Source organism: Lupinus angustifolius, chromosome LG11 (genome assembly GCF_001865875.1).
Source record: "Lupinus angustifolius cultivar Tanjil chromosome LG11, LupAngTanjil_v1.0, whole genome shotgun sequence".
Classification (NCBI taxonomy): Eukaryota; Viridiplantae; Streptophyta; class Magnoliopsida; order Fabales; family Fabaceae; genus Lupinus; species Lupinus angustifolius.
In genome coordinates, this window is record NC_032019.1 from 35484722 (window position 1) to 35499098 (window position 14377).

Consider the following 14377-nt stretch of genomic DNA (forward strand, 5'->3'; position numbering starts at 1 on the left):
TCCATAGTCTTATAACTCCCTTGTCCACATAGATCTCCATTACAAGAAGCTTATTTGCATGTGCTAAATCATTCATGTCAAACTCCTTACTCAACATGATTTTCAACTCTTTAGCATCACTAAAATGATTACCAACAACCAACATATCATCAATATAAAAGTAGTATAAAAATAAACAACCCATCATAAAGACTTCTAAAATACACACACACAAAAATGCTCAGAACATTTGTACCCAATCTTTTGCATATAAGAATCAAAATGTTTATACAATTGCCATGTACACTACTTCAACCCTTAAAGAAACATCTTCGACCTGCAAATCTTATAACTCTATCCAACTTCATTGAACCTATATTTTTGCTTCATGCAAATCTTTTCCTCTAAGTCGTCGTGAAGAAAAGTAGTGTTCACATCCATCTGCTCTAAATGCACGTCTCGATTGACTACCATTGCTAGCATTGACCTGATAGAAATGTGTCTAATGGTCGAGAAGAATATGTTATTGTAGTCAATTTCCTACTATTATGAATATCTTTTTGCAATTAGGCAAATCTTGAACTTTTACCCTTCTTTTTTGATACTATTAGGTTTCAGTTATACACACACCTACACCCAGTAGCACATTCATCAAAGGGCAACAAGACAATCTCCTAATTCTTATGCTTGTGAACTGACTTAATCTGCTCCATCATGATGTCCATCTACCTTTCTTTCTTTTAGCTTTTTATAGCCTCTTGAAATTTAGATGAATTTAATGAACTAATATGGTGAACAATTGAAGTCATATCCTCTAAGTCACATCTCTCTATGGATCTGATAGGATATCAATTTCCATCTATGGCAAGTAGATAATATTGCATACTTGAACTCTCAACCTGAGAATTATCACGTTCTTGACTAGAATTTGTGCATGATACTTTGCTCACGTACACTTGAACCATTTCATTGCTCATCAAAATTACATTCACTATCAAAGTTTCTTCATTTGTCTTGGACACCTATGTCAAAACTGATTGTTTCAACATGAATTATTCTTCAAGCTTCACATTTCTAGAAACTAGATCCCACAACTTAACCTCTTCACCCCTTTGATATAACGAATGAAGAAGCACATTTTCGAATTATGATCAACTTTAGATCTCTCATCACTAGATATATTCATATAAGTTAACAAAAAACATGTAAATTGTTATAATCAAGTAGGTTGTTTGTCTATACTTCATCTCCAATTTTACAATACAACGAGACACATGGTGATATATTGATGACATAAAATGTCAAATTTAATGCATTTGCCCTAAATATTTAAAAAATCTTACATTTAATCTCATGCATATGACCCTCTTTGTGAGAATCATGTTTATTTTATCTATAATATTATTATATTGATGAATCTTCTTCCTTGAAAAATATTTCTCAATATCACGTTTTTCACATATTTTCACAAAAAAACACAGTCTTACTAAAAACCATTTATTTATTTATATATGGTTACAATAAATGCTCAAATATATTTCAATTTTAGTTCTTGTATTTTTATTTGAAGTTTTAGCCCCATATTTTTAGTTGATTTTGATTTTAATCGTCGTCATTAACTTAAATGAAAAATGTTAACGTGATGAGACTAAATTCTTAAAAAAAACTAGGAATAAAATGAGTATGTTCTTGGTTGATACGTGAGTTAAGTTGATTTTATTCCCAATGTATTTTTTAATAATTTAGTTTATTCCCATTAATAGTTAAAAATAAAGTATTTTTTCGCGTCAAAATATAATTTATTCTCATATATGTCTTTTCTAGAAATTTTTATTTTAAAATATATTATAAAAATTAAAAATAGGATATATGTCATTAAATAAGCAAGTTATTTTCTAGTACGAGTAGATACTTTTATTACTAATTTTTTAATATTACTAAAAATATTTAGTTTTTTTACTCGCTCTCGTTAATAAACTAATCTATTTCGGGTGGTGTGACCGCCCTTCCCAACGAGTTTCCTCCCGAAACAAGAGAAGAGTAAAACCCTTGATCCTGTTGAGTTGTGCGTTCAAAAGCCCTTCCTCTATCAAATTCGAATTGAATCTCTTCCTCATCGCGCAACAATGTCAGGTTTCTCATTCGGATCTTCTTCTTCTCCATCTCCATTCTCTTTCACTAACAATTCTTCTTCTTCTTCTTCTTCCTCTTCTCCATTCTCATTCTCTTCTTCTTCTTCTCCCTCCACCGCTTTCTCTTTCGCTTCCTCCTCCTCTCTCTTCTCTTCTTCCACCACTAACCCTACCTCCGCCGCCGCCGCCGCCGCCACACCCGCTGCTCCGTCATTCGGTTTCGGAGCAACTCCCTCCTCCTTTGGATTCGGTTCTACGCCGGCTGCATCTGCATCGGCTCCGGCTTCGTCTTTGTTTGGATCTTCATCTGCTGCGAGTTCAGGTTCTAACTTGTTCTCTACTTCTACTCCTTCAACGACGCCGTTTGGTGGAACATCGATTTCATCTACTACGACGTCGTTTGGTGTTTCATCTCCTGCTTCGAATCTGTTTGGTGGAACTTCCTCCTCTACGACACCGTTTGGTGGAACATTAGTATCTTCTACAACGACACCGTTTGGAGCATCTTCTACAACGTCGCCGTTTGGAGCATCTTCTGCAACGACAGCGTTTGGAGCATCTGCTACAACGACGCCGTTTGGAGCATCTTCTACAACGACACCGTTTGGAGCATCTTCTGCAACGACACCGTTTGGAGCATCTTCTGCAACGACAGCGTTTGGAGCAACATCTTCTGCTTCAACGCTGTTCGGGGGAACAGCGTCTTCAACGACACCGTTTGGAGTATCATCTTCTGCTGCTACAACGAAGCCGTTTGGAGGTACTTCTTCTTCAACGACACCGTTTGGGGGAACTACTACTGCTGCAACAAATTTGTTTGGAGGATCAACCTCTGCTACTACAACGACACCGTTTGGAGGATCAACCTCTGCTACTACAACCACGCCGTTTGGAGGATCCCAAACGACGCCGTTTGGAGGAACAACTACTGCTGCAACAACTTTGTTTGGAGGTTCGACCTCTGCTACTACAACGACACCGTTTGGAGGATCAGCCTCTGCTGCTGCAACGACTACATTTGGAGGGTCACTAGCACCAGCTTCTAATACTACTCCTTCATTCTCAACGACGCCGTTTTCAGCAGCATTTGCAAAACCATCTGCACCTGCTACAAATGCATCCTCTGCTACTGCTACTGCAACGACACAGTCTAGTACTTTTGGATTCTCACTCGGAGCAACTAATTCCTCTGCTTCTCAACCCTCTTTCGGGTTCACAACCAATGCTGCTTCTGCTTCGGCTTCAACTCCGGCTTCAGTTTCTGTTTCCGCTACACAAGCATCAGCAGCTTCGTCGAAGCCGAGTTCTTTTACATTCAATACATCATCTGCACCTCTGTTTTCGACTGTGACTACCACCACAGCTACGACCCCTGCAACCAGTGGCACTGTTGGGTCGGCTTCTGTGCCTGCTTTTGGTGTTACTGCTTCTTCGGCTGCAAGTGCTGCTGCGACCTCTGCTAGTGCAGCCAGTGGAGGGTCATCTTTTGCAGGTTTTGGAGTAGGGAGTTCAGCCTCTACGGCATCCACTGCTTCTTTTGGGTCTGGTTTTGCATTTACCAACAAGGCTTCAGGCACGTCAACACCGGCAGTTTCTAGCATCACTGCTCCTGCATTTGGTGAGATATCTTTTTGGAAAAATCGCCTATAATCCGATTCTCACACTAATTTGTATAAATTTATCGTTAGTCACTAGCATTGTATTGTTAAGTGGTTGTGTAGTGGATACTTTTGTAGAAAATGATTATCTGTTAACTATCTAATACAGGTGATTAAACATGAATTGATGTGTCATTAACTAGGTTAAAAATGGTATTAAAAAGTAGTGCAATAGGATAGTTTTTCTTTTAGAAATCACTATAATTAGTTCATGGCTATTAAAATGATGTTTACAACTACATCTATGGTGAATGGATGAACTTCTTTCTAGAATGTTAAGGATCTTTTTTTTTTTGCTTTTCAATGTTAACATAAAATAAATAGGTAAATTTTTTTGCCTCCTTGATTTGTTGCTCACTCGTTTGAGCTAGATTGAAATAAGTTTGAAGAATTTTTAGTTGTCTTTTCCTTTTTGAACATGTATTTTTACATTTTTAGTCGAAGGTTAGGATTTAGTAGTAAAATTTTGATATTTTTATACTTCAATGTTAATTAAAGTGGGAAGGTGAAGTAGTAAAAATTTGTAGACATTGTATCATAGGAGGAATGAGAGGAATATGGATGATTAATCCAGGAGTTATGATGAGAATGTCAGAGGTTGAAAAGGACCTGACAAGTTTGTGGATGGGAAAAATAACTAGTTGTTCAGTTGGAAGAAAATTTGGTTGAGCAGGAGAGGATCTTTTTAGTGGAAATATAAAAAGGCGAAAAGAGGGAAACAAAGGGGTAGTAGTAACAAATTGAGATAGGGTGGAGAGAAGCATTCTCATGTGATGTTCTAGAGAGAGTGAGTTTCCATTAATTTTTGTATAGACCTATGACTGTTATTTATCATACTGATATCATCATTCTGTCAGAATTTTCAGTAATAATACACTTGTAAAATTTATTTCTTTTCTCTTAAGTAGATTCTTTTGGTCGAAAAAAATGTTCATAAACTTTCCCAAACCTGATGTTTCATTGATCACTTCAAAACTGATTTTGTAGCTGCGAGTACTTCAGCTTCTAGTGCTCCAGCAATTTCCAGTGCCAGCACTAGTGCAACTCAGACATCATCATCTCTTGTTGTGGCTTCTACAAAAGGGTATGTAGAGATTTTATATGACTATTGTTAAAGTATTTCTTTCTCTCTGTATCTGTTTTCACTTTTCCTTTCTCTGTCTAAATCCTGGTTTTCTTTCTTAAATTTGGATATCTTGCAGTATGAGATAATGACATATTGGTAATCAAGACATTTGATGCTAATTTCATTCTAAAACTTATATGTATAATACATTTTATGTAAAAAAATAAGAATGCTTATTGCATTCCAAGTGTTTCTCTATTTCCCCCCTAATTTTTACTGATCGGTGCAAGTCTTGCATTATCTTGTTCTTGTTTACTTTGATTCCCCCCAAATTTCTCTTCATAATTGATTGTTACCTTGTATTGAAAAAATAACACTTATTTCATTTTACACTGTATTTAGTTTCCTACTTTATTGTTCAAGTACACTTGATTACATTCTTATGCTTTAAGTCATTGCATATGCATGAGGACTGAATAATAAATCAAGGAAGGTGCTTTTGATACTTTTTTTCCCGCTTGTCCTATAGAACTACTTCAACTGTGAGCACTTCAGTTATTGCTGCACCAAAATTGCCGTCTGAAATCACTGGGAAGACTGTGGAGGAGGTATTTGTTGCATTCCATATTCTTTCATGCCTTCCCTACATCATTTATTATTTATCCTGTCAGAAAATTATGGCTACTATTGATGTTTGTGTGACTTTACCTTTGGACAGTGAGGTTAATTGCTTTGTTAGGACTTGAGCTTAATAGCTTCGTTAGGACTTGAGCTTAATAGCTTTGTTAGGACTTGAGCTTAATAGCTTTGTTAGGACTTAAGCTTAATAGCTTTGTTAGGACTTGAGCTAACTTCCTTCTGAACGATACTTAAGAATGCTTTGCATCTACAATCCACTGATGGGCGCGACTTACTGGGATATATAGAATAGAGTTGGGTATAGTGGAAAGACCAAAGATGATAATATAAACTTATTTTAAATGGGTTTAATTTCACGCTTTTCAAATCCACAGCTTAAAAAGCACACACCCTTAAGTAACAGGCATTGTTTCCATTATGCAAAGGTTCACTTTTATAATAACATGGAGGATGAGAAGTTAGGTAAACAAGGTTTTTAAGATTGAGATCCTGCATAATATTGGAAGGTTTGGTTAAACACATAAAATGCGTGATCAATAATAGCACATAAGGTCCTACATCACCAGCCTCACTAACAGCATTAACACAAGACCCGCCCAGCTCACTAGCATCCTAGCCCATGAAAGACTCCAGCTCCAGACCCACCACCAGGCAGCAGCACTGAAAGATCACAGTTAGCGCATAAATTGCTACCACTTACCAGGCCACCCAGATCCAAACAGAAACTATTTGAAGCAGATAAGATTTCAACCATAACCATTGGCCACAACCCAGCCATACCCAAACCCAAGCAAGGATCTAGTGGAAGTGTCGGACGACCCACAGAATGAAATTGCGCCAAGTATGAATTGCCACAATAGGGTTCGGTGTGAGAGAATGAGGTCAAATAGGATGTTCAAGTGTGGTTGAATGAGGGGAAGAGGTCAAATTAGCTTGGGCGGGCTTGGGTTTTTAATGAAATAATGAGTTGCCCTACCACCTTATTGTTGGCTTAACAGGTCGAAGGATTACCGATTTAACTGATTATACAAGCTTGCCTGACGATCTGAATATGATATCACCAAATCGAGTTGGTGTGGTTAATTGGGCTCAGAGCACCCATAAAAGTGTAAGATTGTGTGAATTGAAAAGATTGCAATCTAACAACCTGGTGGGATATTGCTAATACTGGTATTGTTTACAGAATTAGGCAAGTCTCTATCTTTATCTCTCAGCTTTCCTAATGATGTGGCTTGTTGTAGATTATCAAGGAGTGGAATGCTGAGTTGCAAGAGCGTAGTGGAAAATTTAGGAAACAGGCTAATGCGATAGCTGAATGGGATCGTAGGATTTTGCAAAATCGCGATGTTTTATTGAGGCTTGAGGTTTGTTTATAACTTTCTACTAATGGTCCTTCTTAGTATTCTTTTACATGCGAATGACTATAACTCATTAATAATCTCATAAATTCAGATTGAAGTAGCAAAAGTAGTCGAGACACAGTCAAATTTGGAACGGCAACTGGAGTTGATAGAGACTCATCAACAGGAGGTATTTTAAGGATCAATTTTTTCTTAATAGTTCGATGCCCATCTTCATTTCATGCATTAAAACTGTGCTTTTCTTTGTCTTGTTATCTAACCAGAAACTATGTTCTGTTCAAATAGTAACTTACTCTTATATTCAGGCTTGAAAGTTACTTCTATGCCAATTCTACTCGACATAATTCCTTTGTTTATAATATGGCCAAGATGGTTGCATTGCATGCTTGTCTTGTGCCATCAACTAATATAGGTCACTGAACTTGTAAGGGTCTACAACCACAAAATCAGCGCTAAGAATATAAAGCATTCCTCCCCATTGTTATGTTATAGAGTAAAAATCATATAGGTCACTTTTGGTAAGCAACTAAAATAAAGTACGTAAGGCAGATTTGCTCAAAGTCAACAAGCAGGGAACATTTATTCATTTCAATTACACCACTGCACACAAATTAAGTAAGGTAGAATAGGTAGCAAAACAATGTATTTAGAAATGAAAATGGATCTCGACAAATAAATGAAAAGTTGGAATGTATAGATTCAGAAATTCAGCAATTAAGTTAATTCTATTCTAATATGTATTTATTATTGAAGCTAGATGTTATGGTCATTTAATCATATTTTTCTTTTGGACTGTTTACATTTTTGTTTTTTAGTGTCAGAAAAGTTATGTTTCATAAATAACTAAGGGCTATCATTCTCACCATTGAAATCTTCACAAAATATGTTTGTAATGTGTTTGGTGTTGTTAATAAAGCACTGTATTCCCACCACTGCATTTATAGGTTGATAAGGCTTTATTAAGCATGGAAGACGAAGCTGAACGTATTTACAAGGATGAGCGTGGATTCCTTCTTGATGATGAAGCTGCATCGACAAGAGATGCAATGTGAGTGTTCAATTACTCAAATATTTCTTTTTGATTATTACATGGGTACACAGATGGCTAACTGTTTTTGGTCCAAGTCTATGTAAGATTGAATTGCTTTATTGTTACTGCTGATCAATTTTGTGTCACTTTTAGCAGTTGTTAGATTTGCTATATTCTATACTTTTGTGTTATGTACTTAGTTATCAACTTATCATGTTGACATTTTATGCTGAATTTAATTAAACTTAATAAAGTATAACTATGATGTTTATGATCAAGCAGTTGATCCAAAACTGTTTTCTACTCCACTGCGCTGCCAAACTGTCTTACAGTTAATTTATTATCTTCTTTTGAAACTAATGAAATTATCAACTGCTTGATGATATGCTTTGTAGCTTTTATGAAATTTGACATGCTATATCAATATTATAACTAAGTAATGTCAATCAAGGTTGTTAAAGAGTAGAGTCAACCTTGAAGCAGGCGGGGGTTAAGATCATATAGCGTAACACGAAGCGTAGCTCCACCTAAAATACAAAATGACGTTTAAAAATATATAAACAAACTCATTATTCCCATAAAAATAACATAAGTGGTTTGCAACAATGATGTAAAAACCGTACTGGCCGGTTCAACCGGAAAACCAGTGAACCGGACCCCTAACCGGTATGGTACAGATGTTGAACCGACCAAATATCAAAACCGGTCAAAAACCAGTCAAAACTGGTGAACCGGCCGGTTTATGCACATTTTTTTTTTTGAAAAAAAACTTAAAAACTCATTACAAGGTGACCCATCTTTCCAACCCTTCTTCAACACTTCAAGGCACATGCTTCCAAGGCATACTTAGATTACACATTTTGGTTCCTAGTATTCGTGTGTAATGTCAGTGACATTTGTGTAATATTAGAGTACTTTCGAAGATAGGATTTGGTGGAAAAATATAATACCGATATGAGACAACTTTAACTCCTTGGCTTAAAACTCCAAATTTATTTGTTTTGTAGAGTGAGTTGTGAATTTGTATTATTTATTTATATTTTGCGGTTGTTAAGTGATACTTTTGGATTGATATATGTTTTATAATTTAGACTTTGAATTTGTTAAAGACTTAAAGTTGTTTGTTTATGTAATTTTGAGTGGATTATAAATTTGATTATCAACCTATTTGAATTTTTTTTGTTATAGGTTTATATATATATAAATATAAGTAGGTATGTCCGGTTTAACCGACATGTGGTTTAATTACTGAACCACCGATTGAACCACTGTACCACTATACCATTACCCTGACCGGTTTGATAACCGGTACGGTTTTAACAACACTGGTTTGCAAATCACAAGTCTCATAATATCATGTACTACCAAACCAAAAGGTGTTGAACATTGAGAAGAGAAAATTCACAGGCTTCAGGGGAGAGTGGAATGAAAGGTAGAAAGGTAGAAAGGTAGAAAGGTTTAGGGAAAGGTGGAAGTCTGCAATGCTCCATGGAAGCGAGGATCGAGGCATCATAGAGACTATTGAAGGGTGAGAAACTGCTGATGGATGTGAAACTACTGAAGTAGAATAGAAATGGTTAAAATTAGGTTTTCTACTGGGTCTTGAAGTTGGGCCAAGAGTTGGGTTGAAATCCAGGTCTCAAATATGATATTTCTATTTGCATGACCCGCAAAACAGTCTTCTTTCTCAATGCGATAACACACAGAGCTTCCACTATTTGGCGCTCACGATAAGGATTAAGGACTATTTTTCTGATACTTATGTGGGTGTTATTTAAATCAAAGCTCAACTGTCAGATGGGGATATGATAGTTTGTGGAACAAGGTTTTGGTGATCTTCCATAGTATCCGGAGTTCAGTACCCTAAATTGTTTTAAAGGATTTTAAAGCTGTAGTCACTTTTATAAGATTCAGATTAAATTAATAAATTTAAGTTCTTTGTGGATATGTCTCGACTATGCTTCTTGCGTGCAAAACATATCTGTTTTTTTGTTAATGTATTTAATTATAATCAGATGAAGTTAACTGTACAGCTTTACGAATTCGTGCTCTTCATATTTCCCTTTTTTATTTATACTTTTTGTTTGCAGGTATGAACATTCTGAATTGATAGAAAGGGAGCTGGAACAGATGACAGAACAGATCAAATCGATTATCCAATCCCTTAATTCAAATCAGGTAACACTTGTCACTTCTTTTATTCTAATATAAGAACAGGAAATGTTTCTTACGATGATGTTTCATGCAGGGCGGAGAACTTGATGCTCTTGATGGAGTGAGTCCATTAGATGCAGTAGTTCGAATTCTAAATAATCAACTGACTTCTCTGATGTGGATTGATGAAAAGGTTTGTGTTTTACATTCTGCAATTTACACCATGTATTGGAATTTTTATCTGTTTCTGCACTTGTTAGCTATGAAGCACTGATAGCGATATAAGTATCGAATACGATACATCAATTTGCATATTCTTAAATTATAGGAGACGATTAGTTCATGATACAAGTATAAAATTGACTAAGATACAAATCCCACTAGGTCATGTCAACTATATCAATCTGATTATGCTATAATGCTCTATCATAAATTATGTTTATTGATAAAATATTTATCTCTAAATCTTTTTTAATCGTTTCGCCTATGTTTTCCCCCCCTTCTTTCTCAAAATTGGACTAACTTACACATGTATCCAAACAATCTAAGGCACGATTTCACAATCTTTTCTAACAATCTCATAACATTGCGGGTCTTATATTCACGAACGGTAAAACATCTCTTTAAGCTTGTGTGACATCTTTCTATCATATATGACATCTGAAGTACTCCACAATTTCATCTCCCTCTTGAATCCTATGATTGACCCAATATATTTAAATCTAGTGACTTGTGGTATGATATGATCTTCATATTTTACCTCTACAATAGGGTTTGTCTGCCTCTTGTTAAACTTACATTCCATATACTTCGTCTTACTTTGACTTATAAGAAAGCCATGTGCTTCTAAAGTTTGTCTCCATCTTTCTAGTTTCCCATTTAATTTCTCTCCCGAGTCTCCATGTGGGACAACTTCATGGCAAAAAGCATTCGTTGTGGCGCTGATTCTTGTAGATGCTTAGTGAGCACACCTAAGACCAATATAAACAAGTAGGGGTTCAATGTTGACCCTTGGTGTAATCCTATGGCAGTAGGAAAATGTAAGACCCCATATTTTGATCTCATAGTGGTGTTGATCCCATCATACATATCCTTGATTGCTAGAGTGTATACAATTCAAATATCTTTCTTTTCGAGAGTTTTCCACAATACACCTCTAGGTGCCTTATAATATGCTTTCTTCAAATCAATGAAGAGAGTGAGGAAACTCAGATGTATTTCTTTACATGTTGGGTGATGTTTGGGCTATAAGAAATTCTGAACATACTTACTAAATACACAATTCTCTTTTTGTACGTGTACTGGTATGAGGTCCGTCATGGGCCGCCATCTGCCATTGACAACACTGAACTGGAGCGAAACCGGTATGCACAGGTACTGTGATCTGAGTTGCATGAAACTAGTTCCTACTACGTACGGGCTTGAGCAAATTATGTGACTCTGATTTTGAAGAGTCCTATGTTATTTCTGAGAAAAACAAATCAGAAACATCATTGTGTATTGAGCGTATGGGACATGTTTCAATGTAATTATTTATTCTTTAAATTTTAATTTCCTGGATACTCTCTTGATAAACATTGAAGCGTATCGGTATCGGATACATACCCGGTACGGAGGGCAAAGTGACACATCAGTGCTTTAGAGCTTGTTAGATAAGAACTAAAGTTGGGATATATCAACTTGCTTTTTATCATAGAGAGGAGTTGTTGCCTTATGTTAACCTGTTTCCACGTGAATGTTATTAGAAATCTGGAACCATCAGTTATAGAGGATCCTATAAGTCGGAATTGAATACGGACTATACATTTCTGAGTAATAGATTTGCATGATTTCTAGGATGCCAAACCAGAACTTAAGATGGAATTACTAAGATAAGCACATGGTTACTTAAATCTGGGTCCACAGTTCTTTAAGATGTGGGTTCATTATATAGGATGGGCGCTGTTTATCGTTTAAATGGTCATACCCCTTTATTTCTGTCCATTTCACAAGTTAATGGCAATGGAAAAAATTATGAGGGTTCTCTCTAAACTTAACTTTTCTCTGACTTTGATGAAACCTTTTCAGGCTGAAGAATTTTCCTCCCGCATTCAGAAGCTACCTAACCAAGCTTCTGGTTCTGCTTCTGCCTCAAATGGTGAACTTACAGGTCCAAGACACTGGAAGTTCTGATATTTCAAGTTTGTTTAATATCTCAAAATCAATGGTTTCAAAAATTAGATGAAATACTGTGAAGAGAAAAAGATTAAGATGCTATCATGTCTTCTGTCCAAGATTATTCTGGAGGAACTGTTTCGGAATTGTTAATTTTCATTTTTCTATAGACCTTCCTATTAAGTTCTCTATTATTTTCTCTGGGGGAAAATTGTCACTTTAATGTGTATTGACTATTGAGAACCCCATGCATGAAAGAATCAAATACCATATTTGTTTTAAAACAATCCTCAACTTCAAGCTTTACAAGATGTGAACTATTAGGATTTGAATGAATTATTTTGAATGGTTTATTTCAAAGAGCATGAGGAATTGTATTAGTTCTATTATTTGTGAGATTGAATTCAACTCGGTATCAGTATACTGAATAATTTTTGAAATAGATTTCTAATTAAGCAGTTCAAAATATATATTTGTGGGTGGTTGCTTTTGATTTATTAGTCTTGTGGAATGAATGATTTCTGAAGTTGATTGATTAAATTGATGAACATAAGTATCGTGGAACCAAAAATAGTGAAAATCTATCATAAAAATGTAAGAGGTGAACTAATCTACATCAGTGTGAAAAAATGCGCATATCATCAAATTATTTGCATGTCCAAAATTATTGAAATCAAGAATGAAGCCCTTTTGCCATATTCATAAACTAAAACTTGAGATAAGGCCATGATTACATTGAAGAGGATCACATGACCTTTTCTTCTAGCACTAAGCATGTATCTGAATATCTCTGGGATGGCAGCAAGCATGTGTTTGAATATCGATTTGGAAAATCGAGATTGTTCTACCCAGTTAAACGGCTACCTTGATGATTGGACTATTCAAAGCCGACCAAGCTCGTAGTCTGCTGAGAACTTACGTCACTAGGGCCCACAATATCAACCAGTCAGTCGAGCTAATACGAGAAGACATATCATCAACCAAAAACGATCTCAAGCTAGTATTGGGGCCACACCTCTACCACCCACCTGTTGTGCTGTCGACACATGCTATATGTCATCTGTAGTTCTCACCTAACTCCTTGCTTTATGGCAAGGGCATGCCTAGACTGTGACTACCTAAGCCTAATACATGCTATAAGTCAACTATGCTCAAAGTACGGTCTGACTAGACTGCCCGACACACATAAAATAGCCCCTTGCTTTGCCAAAATAGGCCGACAACCCAATGTCGACAACACCAACAACACAAGTCATAGAATCTTTCATCTATCTCCAGTATAAATAGGGGTTTCTTCGCTCACATATAAGATATACATATATGGGATATAAGACATACTCACTCTCTTATTTTAATCTCCATTTCTTCAGCATTACATTAACTCATACTCTGAGTTATTGCTTTTCCCTCCACCGCCATTTACTGACTTGATTATTGGAGCACTTTTTTAGATACCTCCCCTAGTGGGTTCAAGCTTAGCTCAGACGAACCTAGGTCCTGACTCAACAAAGAGGAGCACTACAGGACCAAATGTTCCAACCCGACGATCCTTAGCCCGAGATCACCTCACCTCAAACTGAAGACCCAAGTCAAGCTCTTGCCCGGCTCACCCTTGTCTTTATACGAAGGTGGACTTCCGGGTTCTGGTCGAAAATGTAGCCATAATGCTTAGAGACCAAGGTAGAAGATAATGAGCATGGTTAGAAGTGTGCAATTGATAGAGAAGATTTTATTGTTGGATGTTTGGAACTTTATAGACTTAAGTGAAACAAAAAACTTATAGGATCATATACAAATCTAAAAATAACTTAAGGGATCAGAGTAGACTTTGCAAAGAAAATATTTATCTACCAAAAAATGGAAGACAAAATTTAATTAAGAAACATATAAGAAAGAGAGGCTCTACTATCTTTTCTACTTTGAAAATAACAAGACCAAAAATAAATCTACATCATAACAAGAAAAAAGAAAACAAAAAACAAAGTAAAAGCATGGTTATAAAAGAAGCGTTGGTCTGTAAGGATCCGCTACCTCTTCAGACAAAATAAACGGTTAATGTTTTCTTGGAAGCGACACTGATAAGAAGAGACAACTACATACATCAAAAGTGATTAATTCCAGAAAAATATAGGATAATGAATACGGCTTCGTAATAATACAAAAAATATGTATGATTTTTAATTAATTAATTAATTTAGACGTGT

The 14377-nt window shown here is 35.9% G+C and overlaps 1 protein-coding gene across 6 annotated transcripts; it reads left to right on the forward strand.

Annotated features, from left to right (window-relative positions):
- On the forward strand, positions 2021 to 12535 carry LOC109360846 (nuclear pore complex protein NUP62). 6 transcript variants are annotated; one of them, XM_019605998.1, is made up of 12 exons: positions 2021 to 2398; positions 2435 to 2453; positions 2523 to 3008; positions 3066 to 3729; positions 4757 to 4853; positions 5365 to 5443; positions 6716 to 6838; positions 6927 to 7004; positions 7780 to 7883; positions 9956 to 10043; positions 10114 to 10212; positions 12087 to 12535. In XM_019605998.1, the coding sequence occupies exons 1-12, from the start codon at positions 2106 to 2108 to the stop codon at positions 12189 to 12191; spliced, it is 2235 nt and encodes a 744-aa protein (XP_019461543.1). In that variant the 5' UTR covers positions 2021 to 2105; the 3' UTR covers positions 12192 to 12535. The 6 variants fall into 6 exon arrangements, with proteins under 6 accessions (XP_019461543.1, XP_019461541.1, XP_019461542.1 ...); XM_019605996.1 differs by having other exon boundaries at positions 2021 to 2871; positions 2935 to 3008; XM_019605997.1 differs by having other exon boundaries at positions 2021 to 2453.

What these genes read in the sequence shown, in the direction of transcription:
- LOC109360846 (XM_019605993.1), top strand. Translation starts at nt 2,106, where the DNA reads ATGTCAGGTTTCTCATTCGGATCTTCTTCTTCTCCATCTCCATTCTCT. An exon ending in GTTGTGGCTTCTACAAAAGG is followed by an intron (nt 4,854 to 5,364) that starts GTATGTAGAGAT and finishes CTTGTCCTATAG; the next exon opens with AACTACTTCAACTGTGAGCA. An exon ending in AATCCCTTAATTCAAATCAG is followed by an intron (nt 10,044 to 10,113) that starts GTAACACTTGTC and finishes TGTTTCATGCAG; the next exon opens with GGCGGAGAACTTGATGCTCT.